Raw genomic sequence first — 18784 nt, forward strand, 5'->3', positions numbered from 1 at the left:
GGCATATAATTGTTCATAGTATTCTCTTATGTTTTTTGTATGTCTGCAGTATCCGCTGAGATTTCTCCTTTTTCATTTCTTACTTTATTTGAGTTATTTCCATCCTCTTTTTGGTGAGCCTGGCTAGAGGTTTGTCAAATTTTTTTTGTTCGTTCGTTTTGCTTTTTAGGGCTGAACCCACAGCCTATGGAAGTTCCCATGCTAGAAGTTGAATCAGAGCTACATCTGCCGGCCTATGCCACAGACACAGCAATACCAGATCCGAGCCATGTCTGTGACCTACACCACAGCTCACAGCAACACCAGATCCTTAACCCAGTGAGTGAGGCCAGGGATTGAACCTTCATCCTCATGGATCCTAGTTGGGTTCATTACTGCTGAGCCACAACAGAACTCCCTGTCAATTTTGTTTACCCTTTCAAAGAGCCAGCTCTTGGCTTTCTTGATTTTTTGTGTGACTTTTTTGTATCTCTGTTTTATTGACTTCCTCTCTGATCTTTATGATTTCCTTCCTTCTGCTGACTTTAGGTTTTGTTTGTTCTTCTTTTTCTAATTCTTTTAGGTGGTGGGTTAAGTTGTCGATTTGAGATTTTTCTTCTTTTCTGAGGAAGGCCTGTATCACTATGAACTTCCCTCTGAGAACTGCTTTTGTGACACCCCATAGATTTTGAGTGGTTGTATTTTCACTATCATTTGTCCTGAGATATTTTTTTAATTTCCCTTTTGATTTCCTCATTGAACCATTGGTTTTTTAGTAGCATATTGTTTAGTCTCCATGTACTCAGTTTTTTCTCATTTCTTTTCCTGTAGTTATTTCTACTTTCATGCCATTTTGGTCAGAGAAGATACTTGAAATAATTTCTGTACTCTTAAATTTGTTGAGGTTAGTTTTGTGCCTCAGTGTGTGGTCAGTCCTTCAGAATGTTCCATGTGTGCACTTGAAAAGAATGTATATTCTGATTTTGTTGGATGTAATGCCCTGAAAATGTCAATGAAGTCTAACTTTTCTAATTTGTCATGTAGGAGCTCTATTGCCTTATTGATTTTCTGTCTAGAGGATCTTTCCATTTATGTGAGTGGGGTGTTAAAGTCTCCTACTATTATTGTATTCCCATCAGTTTCTCCTTTTTTTGTCTGTATTTGTTGTAGGTATCTGGGTGCTCCTATATTAGAGGAATATATAATGATGATTTTAATATCCTCTTCTTGAAGGATCCTTTTATCATTAAATAGTGTCCTTCTTTGTCTTTCTTTATGGCCTTTGTTTTAAAGTCTATTTTGTATGATGTGAGTGTTGCAACTCCTTCTTTCCTGTCTTTTCCATTCACATGAAGTATCTTTTTTATCCCCTCACTTTGAATTTATACATGTCTTTTGCCTTAAGGTGAGTCTCTTGTATACAGCCTATTGTAAGCTCTTTTCTTTTTTATCCAATCTGCCACTTTATGTCTTTTGATTTGAGCATTCAGTCCATTGACATTTAAGGTAATTCTTGATAAATATGCATTTATTACCATTTTAAACCTTGTTTTCCAGTTGACTCTGTGTTTTTCATTTGTTCCTTTATTTTTTTGGTGGATGATTTCCTTTTATTTTTTGCTTGTGTCCTCTTCTTTTTAGTTTTTGTAAACGTAATGTTTGATTTTATTTGTGGTTGCCCTGTTTTTCAAGTATGTTAACCCTTTCCTATATCTGTTTGCTTTATAGCCTGATAGTCAATTAGCCTCAAACACATTATTAAAAAAAAAAAGAGTACAGATTTTCTTACTTTCCTTCCCCACATTCTATAATTTTTTTTTTCTTTTTAGGGCCATACCTGCAGTATATGGAGGTTCCAAGGTTAAGGGTCTAATCACAGCTACAACTGCTGACTACAACCACAGCCACAGCAATGCCAGATCTGAGCCGTGTCTGCGACCTACACCACAGCTCATGGCAGTGCTGGATTCCTAACCCACTGAGCAAAGCCAGGGATCAAACCCGCAACCTGGTGTTTCCTAGTCAGATTTGTTTCTGGTGCACCACAATGGGAACTCCCACATTCTATGATTTTGAAGTCCTTTTTTTAACATCTTCATGTTTGTCCTTTTGCTGTTATGTTTATCATTGCTTTTACGGTAGTTTTTTTTTTTCCCTTTTAGATCTGTATATTAGCTTTTTTAGGTGATTGCTTTCCAATTGTGATTTCCCCCATCCTATTTCTTCTTCTTTTTTTATTTGGAGGATTTCTTTTAGAATGGTTTTAGTATTGCTGTACTCTTTTTGATTTTGTTTGTTGGAGGAATTCTTTATTTCTCCTTCTGTTTTAAATGATATTCTTGCTAGGTGGAGTATTCTAGGCTGCAGATTTTCCCCTTTTAGAACTTTGACTATATCTTGCCACTCTTTTCTGGCCTGTAGTGTTTCTGGCTCATAGCCTTATAGGGGTTCCCTTATAATTAACTCTTTGTTTTGCTCTTGCTGCCTTTAAAAATTCTCTGTCTTTAACTCTTGTCATTTTTATTATAATATGTCTTGGTGTGGGCCTGTTTCATTCAACTTCTTTGGGGCGCTCTGTGCTACCTGTATCTTGGTATCTGTTTCCTTTAGATTTGAAAAGTTTTCAGCCATAATTTCTTCAAATATATTTTCAATCCCCTTTTCTTTTTCTTCTCCTTCTGGAATCCCTATTATGCATAGATTAGCCTACTTTGCATTATCCCATAAATCTCTTATATTGCTTTCATGTTATTTCTTTTGGTTTTCTGTCTTCTGTCCTGATTGGGTGATTTCCATTATTCTATCTTCCAAGTCACTAACTCATTCCTCTGCATTATTCATTCTGCTCTTCAGTGCCTTTAATTCAGCTTGTCTCTCTGCAAATAAATTTTCTAATTTTTCTCCCTCCTCCTTATATTTCCTAGTTCCTTTCTAAAGGAATCTGCATTACTGTTCATATCTGCTCTTAATTCCTTCATATTCGCTCTTGATTCCTGCAGTGTATTCACTATCTCCTTTTTGAACTTAGTGTCTGTTTAGACTGCAGAGGTCTGTTTCATTGTTTGCTCCCTCAGGTGAATTCTCCGCTTCTTTTAACTTGGAATAGTTCCTGAGCTGCTTCATTTTGCTTATATTTTTTCATTCTCCAGAGCCTGAGTCTCAGCACCAGCCCCCACTTAAGCATCTCAGTCTGTGGTGTCCCGGGACAGTGGTACCGATGGTCTGTACAGCTCTCACTCCTCTTTATCCTCCTCAGTCCAGCTTCTTTGCTTTTCTCTGAGACTTAGAGGTCCCTCCATTTCAACTGATCTCCCCTTTGATTAGGTGGCTTCCCAGGATACAGTTTCTTTTTTCTTTCACAGCTCCCTCTCAAGAGTGCTAGTCCCGTCCTGATTCCTTCTCTCTCTCTCTTTCTCTCTCTTTCTCTTTGCCTTTTGTTCTACCCAGTTATGTGGAGGATTTTTTGCCCTTTTTGGAGGTTGAAAGTCTTCTGCCAGTGTTCCATAGATGTTCTGTGCAAATCATTCTACGCGTAGATGGGTTTTTTTTAAATGTGTTTGTGGGAGAAGGTAAGCACCATGTCTTACTCCTCTGCCATTTTGATCCCACCCCTAATAAAAATTTTTAATTCAGTGAATTTTATTATATTTATAGTTGAACAACCATCATCAGAACCTAATTTTAGAGTATTTCCATTCCAAACCCTCAGTCCATCCCTCCCCCCAACCTGTCCTTTGGTGACCATAAGTTTTCAAAGCCTGTGAGTCTGTCAAACAAGTTCATTTTTATTCTTTTTTTTTTTTTTGGTTTCCACATATAAGTGATAGCATATCATACTTGTGTCTCACTGCCTAACTTCATTTAGCACGATACTTTCTAGGTCCGTCCAGGTAGGTGCAAATGCCATTATTTCATTCCTTTTTTTTTTTTTGTCTTTTGTCTTTTTAAGGCTGCACCCGTGGCATATGGAAGTTCCCAGGCTAGGGGTTGAATTGGAGCTACAGCTGCCAGCCTACACCACAGTTGCAACAATGCGGGATCCAAGCTGCGTCTGTGACCTACACCACAGCTCACGGCAACACCAGATCCTTAACCCACTGAGTAAGGCCAGGGATTAAACCTGCAACCTCATGGTTCCTAGTCAGATTCATTTCCGCTGCACCACAACAGGAACTCCCTACTTCATTCTTTTTTATGGCTGAGTAATATTCCACTGGATGTAAAAGTTTTTTGTTTGTTTGTTTTTTAAGGAAAAGTGGGGAAATGGACCCAGCAGGCATGTCACACTGTTAACAGCAGAGACAGCATTGTACTGCCTTTGTTTCTGAAAATAGCCAATTAAGGACGGTGCCAATGTGGGTAGAGTGAGGGGCTCGGCCCCAACTGTCATTTGACAATGACTTTTGTTCTACTTTATTAATTTCAGCCTCATTTCCTTAATTTTGCCAGGTTCCAGAATTCTCATCCAAAATCCACTTTAAGAATTGTAACTCATTGAATAGTCTATTCGAGGGCTAATTTATTTATTTATTTTTATTATTTTTTAAAATTTATTTATTTATTTTTCCACTGTACAGCATGGGGGCCAAGATACACTTACATGTATACATTTTTTTTCCACCTTTCGTTCTGTTACAATATAAGTATCTAGACATAGTTCTCAATGCTACTCAGCAGGATCTCATTGTAAATCCATTCCAAGTTGTATCCGATAACCCCAAGCTCCTGATCCCTCCCACTCCCTCCCTCTCCCCCGGGCAGCCACAAGTCTTCTCCAGGTCTATGATTTTCTTTTCTGTGGAAATGTTCATTTATGCTGTATATTGGATTCCAGTTATAAGTGAAATCATATGGTATTTGTCTTTCTCTTTCTGACTTATTTCACTCAGTATGAGAGTCTCTAGTTCCACCATGTTGCTGCAAATGGCATTATGTCATTCTTTTTTATGGCTGAGTAGTATTCCATTGTGTATATATACCACATCTTCTGAATCCAATCATCTGTCGATGGACATTTGGGTTGTTTCCATGTCTTGGCTATTGTGAATAGTGCTGCAGTGAACATGTGGATGCATGTGTCTCTTTTAAGTAGAGTTTTGTCCTGATAGATGCCCAAGAGTGGGATTGTGGGGTCATATGGAAGGTCTATGTATAGATTTCTAAGGTATCTCCAAACTGTTCTCCATAGTGGCTGTACCGGTTTACATTCCCACCAACAGTGCAGGAGTGTTCCCTTTTCTCCACAGCCCCTCTAGCACTTGTTATTTGTGGACTTATTAATGATGGCCATTCTGACTGGTGTGAGGTGGTACCTCATGGTAGTTTTGATTTGCATTTCTCTTATAATCAGCGATGTTGAGCATTTTTTCATGTGTTTGCTGGCCATCTGTATATCTTCCTTGGAGAACAATCTATTCAGGTCTTTTGCCCATTTTTCCATTGGGTGGTTGGCTTTTTTGCTGTTGAGTTGTATAAGTTCAAGGGCTAATTTAGTTCTCCTACTAACGTGTGACCCTTCTGGGGTTTCTACTGAATGACTCGTATAGTCAATGAGGTGTCAAAGTGTCTCCACTCTGGTTGGTGAGATCTTGAATCATCCCCCTGTATGAGATGTGGGAATTGTTTAGCTCACAATTTTTTTGGTAATTGTTCCTTTCTTCGACATTGTTCTTTGCCTATCCCCATGGAGTTTGACCCATGCATATACAGATTTCTGGAACTCCTACTTGCATTCTCCCTTTTCTCTGGTGCTCTGCTCCACAAATTCTAGCCACTTTGTCTTCCCTAAACTCTGACCTTTGTCTTTTGAACTCAGTGAGATCATTGGAGTATGTTTTGGTTCCTTTTCCCTGTAATATTCCCGAATTTACCTCTAAACAATTGGCTGTGGCAACCATGGGGTTGACCTGGTCTGTTTTCCTTCCCTCAGAGATCATAGCTCAGTGCTACGTCTTATCCATTTCCTGTATTTTGTCTGTTTTTCCAGTAGTTTGTGGAAACAGGGTAATTCAGAAACTGTTACTCCCTCTTGTCTGGATAATAGCTACTTTAAAGCCCTTGTCTGCTAATACCATGATCTTTGTCATTTTTGCGTCTATTTCTATCAGCCATTTTTTTTTTCCTGTTTGTGGGTCACTTTTCCTGTATCTTTACATGTCTGGTATTTTTTATTAACTCAGTGCTGGACATTGTGATTTTTAATTTGTCAAATGATAGATTTGTTGTCTTTCTTTAGAGAGTGTTGGATTTGTTCTGGCAGGCTGTTAAATTACTTGCAGATCAACTAATACTTTCAAGATTATTTTTAAGCTTAGATATGGCAGGTCTAAAGTAGCCTTTCTCAAGACTAGTTTAGTCCTACCGCTAAGGTTCTCTATTAAATGCCAAGCCTAGAGTGCTCAGTAATGACTTTCCACCTTTTTTTTATTTGTGCACCTGTAGCATATGGAAATTCCAGAGCCAGGGATCAAACCTGTGCCACAGCAGCAACCTGAGATGCTGCAGTGACAATGCCAGATCCTTAAGGCACTTAACCACAGGGGCTCTCCAGGACTTTTCATTTTGACAGGATCAACACTTTGATCTTTCTTTTTTTTTGTCTTTTTTTTTTTTGTCTTTTTAGGGCTGCATTCATGACATATGGAGGTTCCCAGGCTAGGGGTCCAATTGGAGCTGTAGCCGAAGGCCTATGCCAGAACCACAGCAACTTGGCATCCGAGCCATGTCTTCAACCTATACCACAGTTCTCGGCAACACTGGATCCATAAATGGTTGAGTGAGGCCAGGGATCAAACCTCATGGATGCTAGTCGGGTTCAGTAACTGCTGAGCCACAACAGGAACTCCAACAGGATCAACACTTTGTATCCATCCATATGTTTACAAAATTCTTCATTTATCACCCCACAGCATATGGAGTTCCCGCCAGGGATCAGATCCAAGCTGTAGTCTTGGCCTAAGCCAAAGCTGTGGCAACACCAGATCTTTAAACCACTGTGCCAAGCTGGGGATCAAACATGCATCCCAGCACTCCCAAGATGCTTGGATCCTGTTGTGCTACAGTGGGAGCTCCTGCTTCTTTTTTTTGGTCCTGAATAATTAAAAATCATCTGCTTTAATCACTGTAAATAACTCTTGCTCAAAGGACCTTAAAAATAATTGGCATGCTTGTTTCATTATCAGTGTTGTTTGTTTTTGTCCTTGCTTTGCTGTCCTTGATCCTAGAATCTTGTTATCAAATCCAACAGGGTTGAGTTTAGGTGATATTAAGGGTGATGGTGATCAGGGTTGAGAGTTTGGGATACAACGTGCTCATGATACAATTAGAAAAATCCAGCTCTTCCCAGAACTTTAGCAAAATATATTCAGCGGAACATATTTTACTGAAATTTGGAATTTCCTAAGAATACATTTTTCACTTTTTCTAAAAGGAAAATATTTTTCTCATTTTTCATAATGAACTTTAAAAGCATATTGAAGACATTTAATATGCGTTCGCATGTCTGAGTAAATGCATTTATATATTAACACTTGTTCAAATGTAAGGAAAAGAGATCTGCTACTCCAGCTAGCTCAAGAAAATGGGAGTTATTTTTAGGGCCACACCCATGGCATGTGGAGGATCCCAAGCTAGGGGTCGAATTGGAGCTGTAGCCGCTGGCCTACACCACAGCCATAGCAATGCTAGGTCCTAGCCATGTCTGCAGCTTACACCACAGCTCCAATCAACGCCAGATCCTTAACCCACTGAGCAAGGCCAGGGATCAAACCCACAACCTCATGGATACTAGTTGGGTTTGTTTCAGCTGCACCACAATGGGAACTCCTATATGTTGTTTTGTTTTGTTTTTAGGGCCACACCCAAGGCATATGGAAGTTCCCAGGCTAGGGGTCCAATCAGAGCTACAGCTGACGTCCTATGTCACAGCCGCAAGAACTTGGGATCCAAGCCACATCTAGGACCTACACCACAGTTCATGACAATGCCAAATCCCCAACCCACTGAGCAAGGCCCAGGATCAAATCCTCATGGATACTAGTCGGATTCATTTACACTGCACCACAACAGGAATTCCTGATGATTTTATTGATGGGCTAGTCTCTCATAGTCTGGAAGTTTCATGAGAGCATAGACCTAGATGTGCATCTAGGCATGTTGAACAGAATATACTTGATGAGGATGGAATGGATGGATGAATGGGTGGGCAGACTGGTGGATAGAGAAATGGAAGGTTGTTTGGCGAATAATGAGAAATGGAGTAAGGAAGGGACAGAGAAAGGAGTGATGTTTGGCTAAATAACTTATTCCAAGAGCAATTTTTTATGCATTGTACCTGTAAAAACACTTGTAAAAGCAGGAAAAAAATTATTTGCTGCTCAATTCTCTTAGCCTCACATAACAGCAAATACTTTTTTTGTAGGTGGCAGTGCACTTAAATAAGTCCCTTTTAAAAAAAAAAAAAAAGAAAAAGGGTGGTGGTGGAATTATCTTGAATGTTTCAAAGCATTTATATAACTTGAATCTCATATTATAGTTTTTAAAACGTGCTCTGTTTTCCATAATGTGGATGTATTTTGTTTTGTTTTGTTTTTTGTTTTTGTTTTTTGTCTTTTTTTAGGGCTGCACCCATGGCATATGGAGGTTCCCAGGCCAGGGGTCTAATTGGAGTTACAGCTGCCAGTCTACACCATAGCCACAGCAATGCCAGATCTGAGCCGCATCTGTGACCCACACCACAGCTCGTGGCAATGCTGAATCCTTAACCCACTGAGCAAGGCCAGGGATAGAACCTGCAACCTCCTGGTTCCTAGTCAGATTCATTTCTGCTGTGCCATTACAGGATCTCCTGTATTCTTGATTTATACTTGCCCAGAGTCTTTTTCCCTCCAGAGATATTAGTAAGTGCTAGAGATATCAGTCTTCATTTTATGATGTTATGATCAATATCAAAATGCCATTCAAAAATTGAAGATTGGTCTTATTAATGAAACAATGCCTAATGTTTTGTCTTCAACAACAATAATTTTATATTATGGAATAATTGAAACCATAGCAAATATAGACAGAACTATAGGCCAAAGGTGTATATCTCACCAGGCTTTGGGGCTGAAACTTTCGAGTGTGAAGAGTTGTTTTCTAAGTACATGAAAAGAATGTGGCTCAGCTGGTTATGGATCCAGTGTTGTCACCACAGCAGCTCAGGTCACTGCTTTGGCAGGGGTTCAGTCCCTGGCCTAGGAAATTCCACATGCCATGGGTGTGGATACAAAAGAAAAAAAAAAAAAAAGGAATGACCAGTTGACCACTTTACTCAGGGATTTTATATATAGAAATTTGAAGTTCAAATTTATTTTTCTCAGAATGCTTTTGTTTTTATGTTTGTCTTTTTAGGGCCACACCTGTGGCATATATGTAAGTTCCCAGGCTAGGGGTAGAATCAGAGCTACAGCTCCTGGCCTACGCCACAGCTACAGCCACAGCAGATCCAAGCTGTGCTGCAACCTACACCACAGCGCACAACAACTTGGATCCTTAACCACAGTTAACCCTGAGTGTGGCCAGGGATCGAACCCACATCCTCGTGGATGCTAGTTGGATTCATTACTGTTGAGCCATAATGGAAACTCCCCCCAGAATGTTTTGTACTATTATCGCCTATATCATCTAAAGTTTCTTGTACTCTAAAGGTACTATCATTAATAGATTTGCCCCAGTTTGTTTTCCATGTGTAGGGTTTTTTTTAAGTGTAAAATACATATACACTTATATTTAATAATTTTGTCCTGGCAGCACTTAAATGCAGAACGGTCTTACAAGTCCCAGATTGCTACTTTACATAAGTCTGTTGTAAAGATGGAAGAGGAGCTTCAGAAGGTTCAGTTTGAAAAAGTGTCTGCCCTTGCAGATTTGTCTTCCACGAGAGAACTTTGTATTAAACTTGACTCAAGCAAAGAGCTTCTTAATCGGCAGCTGGTTGCTAAAGATCAAGAAATAGAAATGGTATGTAATACATTTTAAATGGTTCTTTGAATATTACTATTACTATAAAAGTTCCACAATTTTAGAACAAAGTGAACAAACTCTTTTTATAAAATATTACCTCAAGTCATGTCTTTCAACTTTAGATTTTAAAGTCCAAGAAATTAATTTACTGTCTTCCAAACAACTCAAGACCGTAACAGAAACTTTTCTTTTGAATATATAAAGAAATATATTTAGTTTTAACCAAAAGACTTATAAAACACACTGACATATCAATAAGCAAAGAACCATGAGGTTGAGGTTTAACCAGCTTAGATTACATCCTTAATTATATTCTCCTAAGCTAAATTTACTAATTGGTTGAGTTTTTTTAAAATTGAATGATGTAAGTGATGATGAATGCTGTTACTTACCATGTGCCTAACACTGTGCTTGCCCCTGGGAATGGAGGATTTCAAGGATACAGTCCCTTGCCCTCAGGGCCTGCCAGTATTGACATGCAAATATTATGGGAAGAGTGTTATAAGAAGTGCTCAGGGCTTTAGAGAGGGGATTCCTGTTTGGCCTGTGGGTGTCGCAGAGGAGTTCCCAGGGGCTTCCTACTGAACTCAAAAGCAATAAGGCATCAAGCAGTGAGGCCCTGCTGTAGAGCACAGGGAACTATAGTCAATCACTTGTGATGGAACATGATGGAAGATAATATGAGAAAAAGAATTTTTTTTCTATAACTGGGTCATTTTTGCTGCACAGCAAAAACTGACAGAACATTGTAGATCAACTATAATAAATTTTTTTTTCCAAAAAAGGGATGAGGCATCCATCTAGAGGAATAAAATGATGTAGGCAGTGGTTTGAGGGTGTAAATAAACTCTTGAGCGCATAGTAAGTAATTTACAGTGGCCAGTGCAGCATGCATAAGTGGCTGATAGGCATCTGGAGAGATAGATGGAAACTGAATGTTAAAGGGCTATGTATTCAAGTTGCATGGTATAATTGAATTATCAAAACATTTTGTTTATATTTACATTTCTGTTGTTACCAAAGCTGGTCGAACTTCTTATTTTGTTAGTATGCTATTTTTTAGGAGGATTTGATGCATTTTAGAATCATGTGTCTGATTGGTTTCTCTAAGAATCCAGTGTTAACATTTTATTCATGAAGCAGCGTATGCCAGAATTCTGATTCTTCCTTAAATTACTGTGTCAGCATGAACTTTTCAATGAGGAAAGTACCCCAATGAGTATAAACTCACTGTAAAAGTTCAAATAATATGTCCTTATTTTTTTCTTTAAAAACGTATTTTACTTGGGGTTTTCAAATTGGAAAAGTAATGTGTTTTGTGACACCTGAAACACTATAAAGGTGAAATATAAAATATTATGCCAAAGCTTATAAAATAGTAATTCACTATAACCAAGAAGATGTAATCTAGTAATCTTCTTTAAGCTTTAAAATTATTACCCTTAGTAGAGCTATGTATAAAGTTGATGATGATTTATATTACTTTCTTTAATATTTTAAGGATGTTTACTACAGTTTTTGTAGCTTACTATTCTTTTTTTTTTTGTCTTTTGTCTTTTTTTTGTTGTTGTTGTTGTTGTTGCTATTTCTTGGGCCGCTCCCGCGGCATATGGGGGTTCTCAGGCTAGGGGTTGAATCGGAGCTGTAGCCACCGGCCTACGCCAGAGCCACAGCAACGCGGGATCCGAGCCGCGTCTGCAACCTACACCACAGCTCACGGCAACGCCGGATCGTTAACCCACTGAGCAAGGGCAGGGACCGAACCCGCAACCTCATGGTTCCTAGTCGGATTCGTTAACCACTGCGCCACGACGGGAACTCCTGTAGCTTACTATTCTTTAAGTATTTCTTTTATTATTTTAAAATACATATAACATAACCTTTACCTTCTTAATCATTTTTAAATGTACAGTTCAGTGTTATTAAATATATTCACATTGTTTTGTATCCACCACTACCATCCGTATCTATACCTCTTTTCATCATGTAAATAATGGCTATAAAAATCTATACCTCTTAAACAGTAACTCCCCATTCTCCCCTCCCTGCAACCCCTGGCAACCACCATTGTATTTTCTGTCTTTATGATTTTGACTCCTCTCAGTACCTCACAAAAGTAGCATCATGTGTATTTGTCTTTTGGAGACTGATTTTACTTAGCACAATATCCTTAAGGTTTCTGTATGTTGTAGCATATTGCAGAATTTCTTTCCTTTTTAAGGCTGAATAATAATTCTTGGTATGAATATGCCACATTTTGCTTATCCGTTCAACAGTTAATAGACACTTGGGTTGCTTCCATGTTTTAGCTATTGTAAATAATGCTGCTATAAACATAAGTATATAAATATCTCTTTAAGATCTTCTTTCATTTCCTTTGGGTCTACACCCAGAAGTTGGATTTCTGGATCATATGGTAATTCTTTTTTTTTTTTTTTGTCTTTTGTTGTTGTTGTTATTGTTGTTGTTGTTGTTGTTGCTATTTCTTGGGCCGCTCCTGCGGCATATGGAGGTTCCCAGGCTAGGGGTTGAATCGGAGCTGTAGCCACCACCGGACTACACCAGAGCCACAGCAACGCGGGATCCGAGCCGCGTCTGCAACCTACACCACAGCTCACGGCAACGCCGGATCGTTAACCCACTGAGCAAGGGCAGGGACCGAACCCGCAACCTCATGGTTCCTAGTTGGATTCGTTAACCACTGCGCCACGACGGGAACTCCGGTAATTCTATTTTTAATTTTTTGAGGAATCTCCTTATTGTTTTCTAAAGCAGCTATACCACTTTACATTCCCACTGACAGTGCCCAAGTGGGGGGCAGAGAGATATATAAATAAAAAGAAAGAGGAGTTCTCATCATGGCTCAGTGGTAATGAACCTGACTAGTATCTATGAGGATGTGGGTTCAATCCTTGGCCTTGCTCAGTGGGTTAAGGATGTGGCATTGCCATGAGCTATGGTGTAGGTCGAAGATGTGACTTGGATTCTGCATTGCTGTGGCTGTGGCCTGGGCCGGCAGCTGCAGCTCCGATTCAACCCATAGCCTGGGAACCTCCATATGCCATGGGTGTGGTCTTAAAAAAAAAAAAAAAAAGTTCCCATCTTGGCACCAGAAACAAATCTGACTAGGAACTATGAGGTTTTGGGTTCGATCCCTGGCCTCACTCAGTGGTTTAAGGATCCCTTGTTGCCGTGAGCTGTAGTGTAGGTTACAGATGCGGCTCTGGTGTAGGTCACAGATGTGGCTCAGATCCAGCGTTGCTGTGGCTGTGGTGTAGTCTGGCAGCTGTAACTCCAATTCAACCCCTAGCCTAGGAACCTCCATATGCCTTGGGTGCGGCCCTTAAAAAAAAAAAGAAAAGAAAAGAAAAAGAGGAAAGACCCATCCCACATTCATGGATCAGAAAACTTAGCATTGTTAAAATGGCAACACTACCTCAAATTGGTCAACAAATTCGGTCAATGCCTATCAGAATCCCATCTGTCTTCTTCATAGAAATTGACAAAATGATATAAAATTAACATGGACGTGCAAGCAACCCAGCATAGGAAAAACATAAGAAAAACAATCTTGAAAAAGAGAAATAACATCAGGGGACTAATATTTTCCAGTTTCAAAACTTGCTACAAAACTACAGTAATCAAGACAATGTAATATTAGCATAAGCAAAGACATATAGGTCAATGGAATGGAACTGAGAGTTTAGAAATAAACTCATATTTGTGGTCAAGTAATTTTTTTAAAAAAGTGATGCCAGAGTTTCTGCTGTGGCACATTGGGTTCAGGATCCAAGTGCAGTGGCTCAGGTCACTGCAGAGATGTGGCTTTGATCACCGGCCCTGTGCAGTGGGTTAAAGGACCCAGCATTGCCACAGCTGTGGGTAGGTTGTAACTGTGGCTCAGATTCACTCCCTGTCCTGGGAACTTCCATACGCCATGGGTGTGGCCATAAAAAAAAAGAAATGATGCCAATACAGTTTAATGGGGGAAAGAATATTCTTTTCAACAAATGTTACTGAGGAGTTCCTGTTGTGGCAAAGTGGAAACAAATCCAACTAGGAACCATGAGGTTGCAGGTTCGATCCCTGGCCTTGCTCAGTGGGTTAAGGATCCCTTGTTGCCGTGACCTGTGGCGTAGGTTGCAGATGAGGCTTGGATCTGGTGTTGCTGTGGCTGTGGTGTAAGCCAGCGGCTACAGCTCCAATTTAACCCCTAGCCTGGGAACCTCCATATGCTGCGGGTGCAGGCCTAAAAAGACAAAAGACAAACAAAAAAAAAACAAAACAAAAAAACCCCACAAATGTTACTGACAACTGGACATCTAAAAGAATGAAGTTGGATTCCTATCACATACCATATGCAAAAATTAACTTCGAATGGATTGTAGGCTTATTTGTAAGGGCTAAAATTGTAAAACTCTGAAGAAGAAAACACATAAGTAAATCTTTGTGACTTTGGGTTAGGTAATGCTTTTTTAGAGTCACATCAAAAGCACAAGCAACAAGAGAAAAAGATTAGAGGGACTTCATCAAAATAAAAATTTTGTGCTACAAATGATATAATCAATAAAGTTAAAAAACAATGCACAGAATTTGGAAAAAATTTGCAAATCATTTATCTGATAAGAGATTTGTATGCAGAGTATATAAAGAACTCTTATAGCTTAATAATCCAACCCCCCAAAATGGGCAGAGGATCTCAATAGACACTTCTCTGTGGACAATACATAAATGAGCAAAAAGCACTTAAAAAGATACTAAACATCAGTAACAATCAGAGAAATGCAAATTAGAACTATACCATTTCACAACCACTAGGACGGCTATAATTTTTTTTCTCATTTTTGGCCACCTCACGGCGTATGAAATTCCTAGGCTAGGATTCAGATCCAAGCCACAATTGCAACCTATGCCACAGCTGCAACAACATCAGATCTTACATCAGATCTTACCCATTGTGCCTGGTGAGGGATCAAACCTGCATCCCAGCACTCCAGAGATTCATTTGATCCTGTCATGCCACAGTGGGAGCTCCAGGAAGGCTATAATGTTAAAAAGACAATAACTAGTGTTGGCAAAGATATGGAAAACCTGGAACCCTCATACTTTCCTGCTGGGAATGTAAAATAGGCCACTTTGGAAGATGTCTTGACAGCTCCTCAAAATGTGAAAAATAGGATTACCATAAAGCCCAGAAATTTCACTCCTCTCAATCAGTGAGGAATTTTCAAAAACTTATACAAAATGTTCTTAGCAGCATTATTTGTAAGAATCAAAAAAGTGTAAATAACTCAAATATCCCTGCACCTATGCAAGGGAATTTTATTTGGCAGTAGAAGTAATGAAGTATTAACACCTGCTAAAGTATGGATGACTCTTGAAAACATTACATTAAGGGAAGGAAGCCAGTCACCTAAGACCTCATCTAAGACCACACACACACACACACACACACACACTGTATGATTCCATTTATATGAAATGTTCAAAATAAAGCAGATCCTAGAGTCAGCAAGTCCATGAGGGATTGCCCAGGGCTAATGCTGGGTGGGGTGGGTGTGGGGGAGTCACTGCTAATGTTTACTGGGTCTCACCTGGGGATGAACAAAAAGCCCTAACAGTAGATTGTGGCAAAATCATACAACTCTGTTCATATATTAAAAACCATTGAGTTGAACAATTTAAATGGGTGAGTTGTACGGTATGTGTATTATATTCCAATAAAGCTGTTACCAAAAAAGCAATGCTCTGATTGTATTCCTGCCAGCAGAGTATATGAGTTTGCCATTGCCCATTTAATGTTCATCAACACACATTAAGAAGTTTTCCAATTAGATAAATTACAACATTGTTTCAAATGAAAGCGATTTTGCTCCCAATGAATATTTCTTTTTCTTTTCTTTGTTTTAGGGCCTCACCTATGGCATGTGGAGGTTTCCAGGCTAGGGGTCAAATCTGAGCTGCAGCTGCTGCCCTACACCACAGCCACAGCAACACCTGATCCAAGCAGCAACTGTGACTTACGCTGCAGCTTGGGGCAATGCCAGATCCTTAACCCACTGAGCAAGGCCAAGGATCTTACCCCCATCCTCGTGGATACCAGCTGGGTTCTTAACCCGCTGGGCCACAACAGGAAGTCCCCAGTGAACATTTAGCAGTGTCTGGGACATTTCTTATTTTCACAGGAAGAGTAGGGGGTGCTCTGGGCCTCTGGTAAGTAGAAGCCGTGGATGCTGTTGAACATCCTGTATGCTGAGGGCACCCCATCTCCACCAAATAATCATCCAGCCCCAAGGTCAGTAGTGTCAAGGTTAAGACACCCTGGACTAGAAATACCATCTTGCTTTAATTTATATTTCTTTGATTATTAGTAAGAGTAAATTACTCTACCTGTTTATTTTTATTTTTTAATTTTTTGTTTTTTGCCTTTTTAGGGCCACTCCTGCGGCATATGGAGGTTCCCAGGCTAGGGGGCTAATCAGAGCTGTAGCTGCCAGTCTACACCACAGCCACAGCAACTCGAGATCTGAGCCACGTCTGCAACCTACATCACAGCTCATGACAACACCGGATCCTTAACCCACTGAGAAACACCAGGGATCGAACCCGCAACCTTATTGTTCCTAGTTGGATTCGTTAACCACTGTGCCACGACGGGAACTCCTCTGCATGTTTATTAATTAGCTATATTTGATACATTTTCTGTTCACATTCTTTGTTCCTAATTTCGTCAATTTGTTCACCTTCCTTATATTACTAAGACATTAGCTGTTTACTAAGTTTATTTTCATGTGGCTTTTTCCTTGTAAATTTTGTTTGTAATGACTATAAATTTTATCTATGGTCAGACATCATTTTTGCCTTTTTTTTTTTTAGGGCCATACCTACGGCATATGGAAATTCCCAGGCTAGGGGTAGAATCAGAGCTATAGCTGCCAGGCTAGGCCATAGCCATGGCAGCTTGGGATTCAAGCCTTATCTGTGACTTAGGCCAGAGCTCGTGGCAATGCCAGATCCTTAAGCTACTGACCAAGGCCAGGGATCAAACCCTCATCCTTGTGGATATTAGTCGGGTTCATCATCTCTGAGCCACAACGGGCGCTCATTTTTGAACTGCAGCTAATCCAGAAAGTTCTTCTCCTACTCCTCTACTTCTTAGAGTTTTATCTTTTTGCATTTAACTTCTAAAGTGCATATGTAATTTATTCTGGTGCGTATTATGAGATGAAGGAGTAATTTTTTTCTAAATAGTGATGTCTGGTTTTCTTCCTTTTGAAGAAACATATGGCTTACAGAACATATTTTAGGCTCAAGATAACCTTCAAAAAGTCAAATTTTCCACAGGATCATGCAGGAGAGGGAATGTGCAATTATTAGTCCTTACCTTCTTTAACTATGGAATACAAAGACATTCCATCAGATTGTTAAGTGTTTGTAACTCACCTGACTCAGGACAAAGCAGTAGTCACAGATACTATCATATCAGTCTTTCAGAGATATATTAAGAAATATCAAAGCTGGAAATGGAAATTGTTAGAAGCTTGGGATTAATAACTTCTTATTTAATGAATTTTCTGATGATATCAGAGTGTTGAAGAAAGTGATACTGGGCGTGTCTGTAAGAAGGAGGACACAATTTCTAATCAAGAAATTGAAAGTAGTTTTCAATTTAGAACATTACAGAAATGTTATGAGTCTCTGACAATACACCTCTTAAATGAATGAATGGGAATAAGTATAGGTGTCTTCCTATTATTACACAGATGGAAAATGAGTTAGATGCTGCTCGTTCTGAAATAGAACTCCTCAGGAGTCAAATGACAAATGAGAGAATCTCCATGCAGAATCTAGAAGCTTTGCTGGTGGCCAATCGAGACAAAGAATATCAGTCTCAGATAGCACTTCAAGAAAAAGAATCTGAAATTCAGCTTCTTAAAGAACACCTTTGCTTGGCAGAAAACAAAATGTGAGTTGGTTAGCAATATGATCACATAAAGTCCTAGTTCTTAAGTTATTGGTGCTTGATAGGTTAGTTGTATTTTAAAGCAGGGATTTAGACAATTTAGTGCCACAATTTGCTACTCATTAAGCTGAGGACCCAAAATATTGTGATTTGTCTGGGATTTATTGCTTATTTCTATTATATCTAAATTTCAGCTTGACTGTCTTTGTTGATTGTTTCCAACAGAGCTTTGGGTATGATAGAACATCTATTGATCTAGCATAATGCCTTTAGGAAATATAACCAGATTAGAAAAAATTAAGCCCTTCCGAAACCAGAAGAATTTTTCTATTTATGGACCTACCTGGTACTGCTGCCCAGTCTTTGTGTTTGTCACATAGTATTTTCCTGTGTACCTATAAGTTGTACAGGATACCTAAAAGAACTGCTGCATCCATAGAATTCTGAAGACTCCACCCAGAGCATTGGTTTTGGTTTTTAAGAATCCCTGTTGCTGTTAGCACCTTGTATTACCAGATTGGAGGGTTAAGTGGAAATGCCCGCCTGGATAGTGAATATTTTACTACTAAACTTGGTCACCTCTCACGAAACCTAATAAGGACCCCTCACCTCTCATCTCATCCCACCTACAATGATTTTTCATCCAGACTCAACTCCACCCTCCCATCTGGGCAGGGGATATGGGAAAGGGCAAGAACCACGGTCTCAGGAATTAGCCACTCCTAGGAGGCCCTGCCTAAGCAAAGGCTGCAAAACCAGGGCCAGTTCCCTTCAGAAACAGTTTTGAGGTTGTGGCAGCTGTGATTGAGTCATTCTTTTCAGTCACTGCAGATGGGCTTT

General features: G+C 39.5%; 1 protein-coding gene across 7 annotated transcripts in view; it reads left to right on the plus strand.

The window, feature by feature from the left end:
• The window catches only part of TSGA10 (testis specific 10), a 119664-nt gene that overhangs the window by 93321 nt on the left and 7559 nt on the right, over positions 1-18784 (plus strand). For 6 of the 7 annotated variants that reach the window (XM_047781461.1, XM_047781460.1, XM_047781463.1 and 3 more), the window contains 2 exons: positions 9769-9978; positions 17745-17947. In XM_047781461.1, the coding sequence (XP_047637417.1) occupies positions 9769-9978; positions 17745-17947 (413 nt within the window). The remainder of the gene's footprint in view (positions 1-9768; positions 9979-17744; positions 17948-18784) is intronic. The other variant, XM_047781459.1, reaches the window with a different exon arrangement.

This window comes from Phacochoerus africanus, chromosome 5 (assembly GCF_016906955.1).
Source record: "Phacochoerus africanus isolate WHEZ1 chromosome 5, ROS_Pafr_v1, whole genome shotgun sequence".
NCBI lineage: Eukaryota > Metazoa > Chordata > Mammalia > Artiodactyla > Suidae > Phacochoerus > Phacochoerus africanus.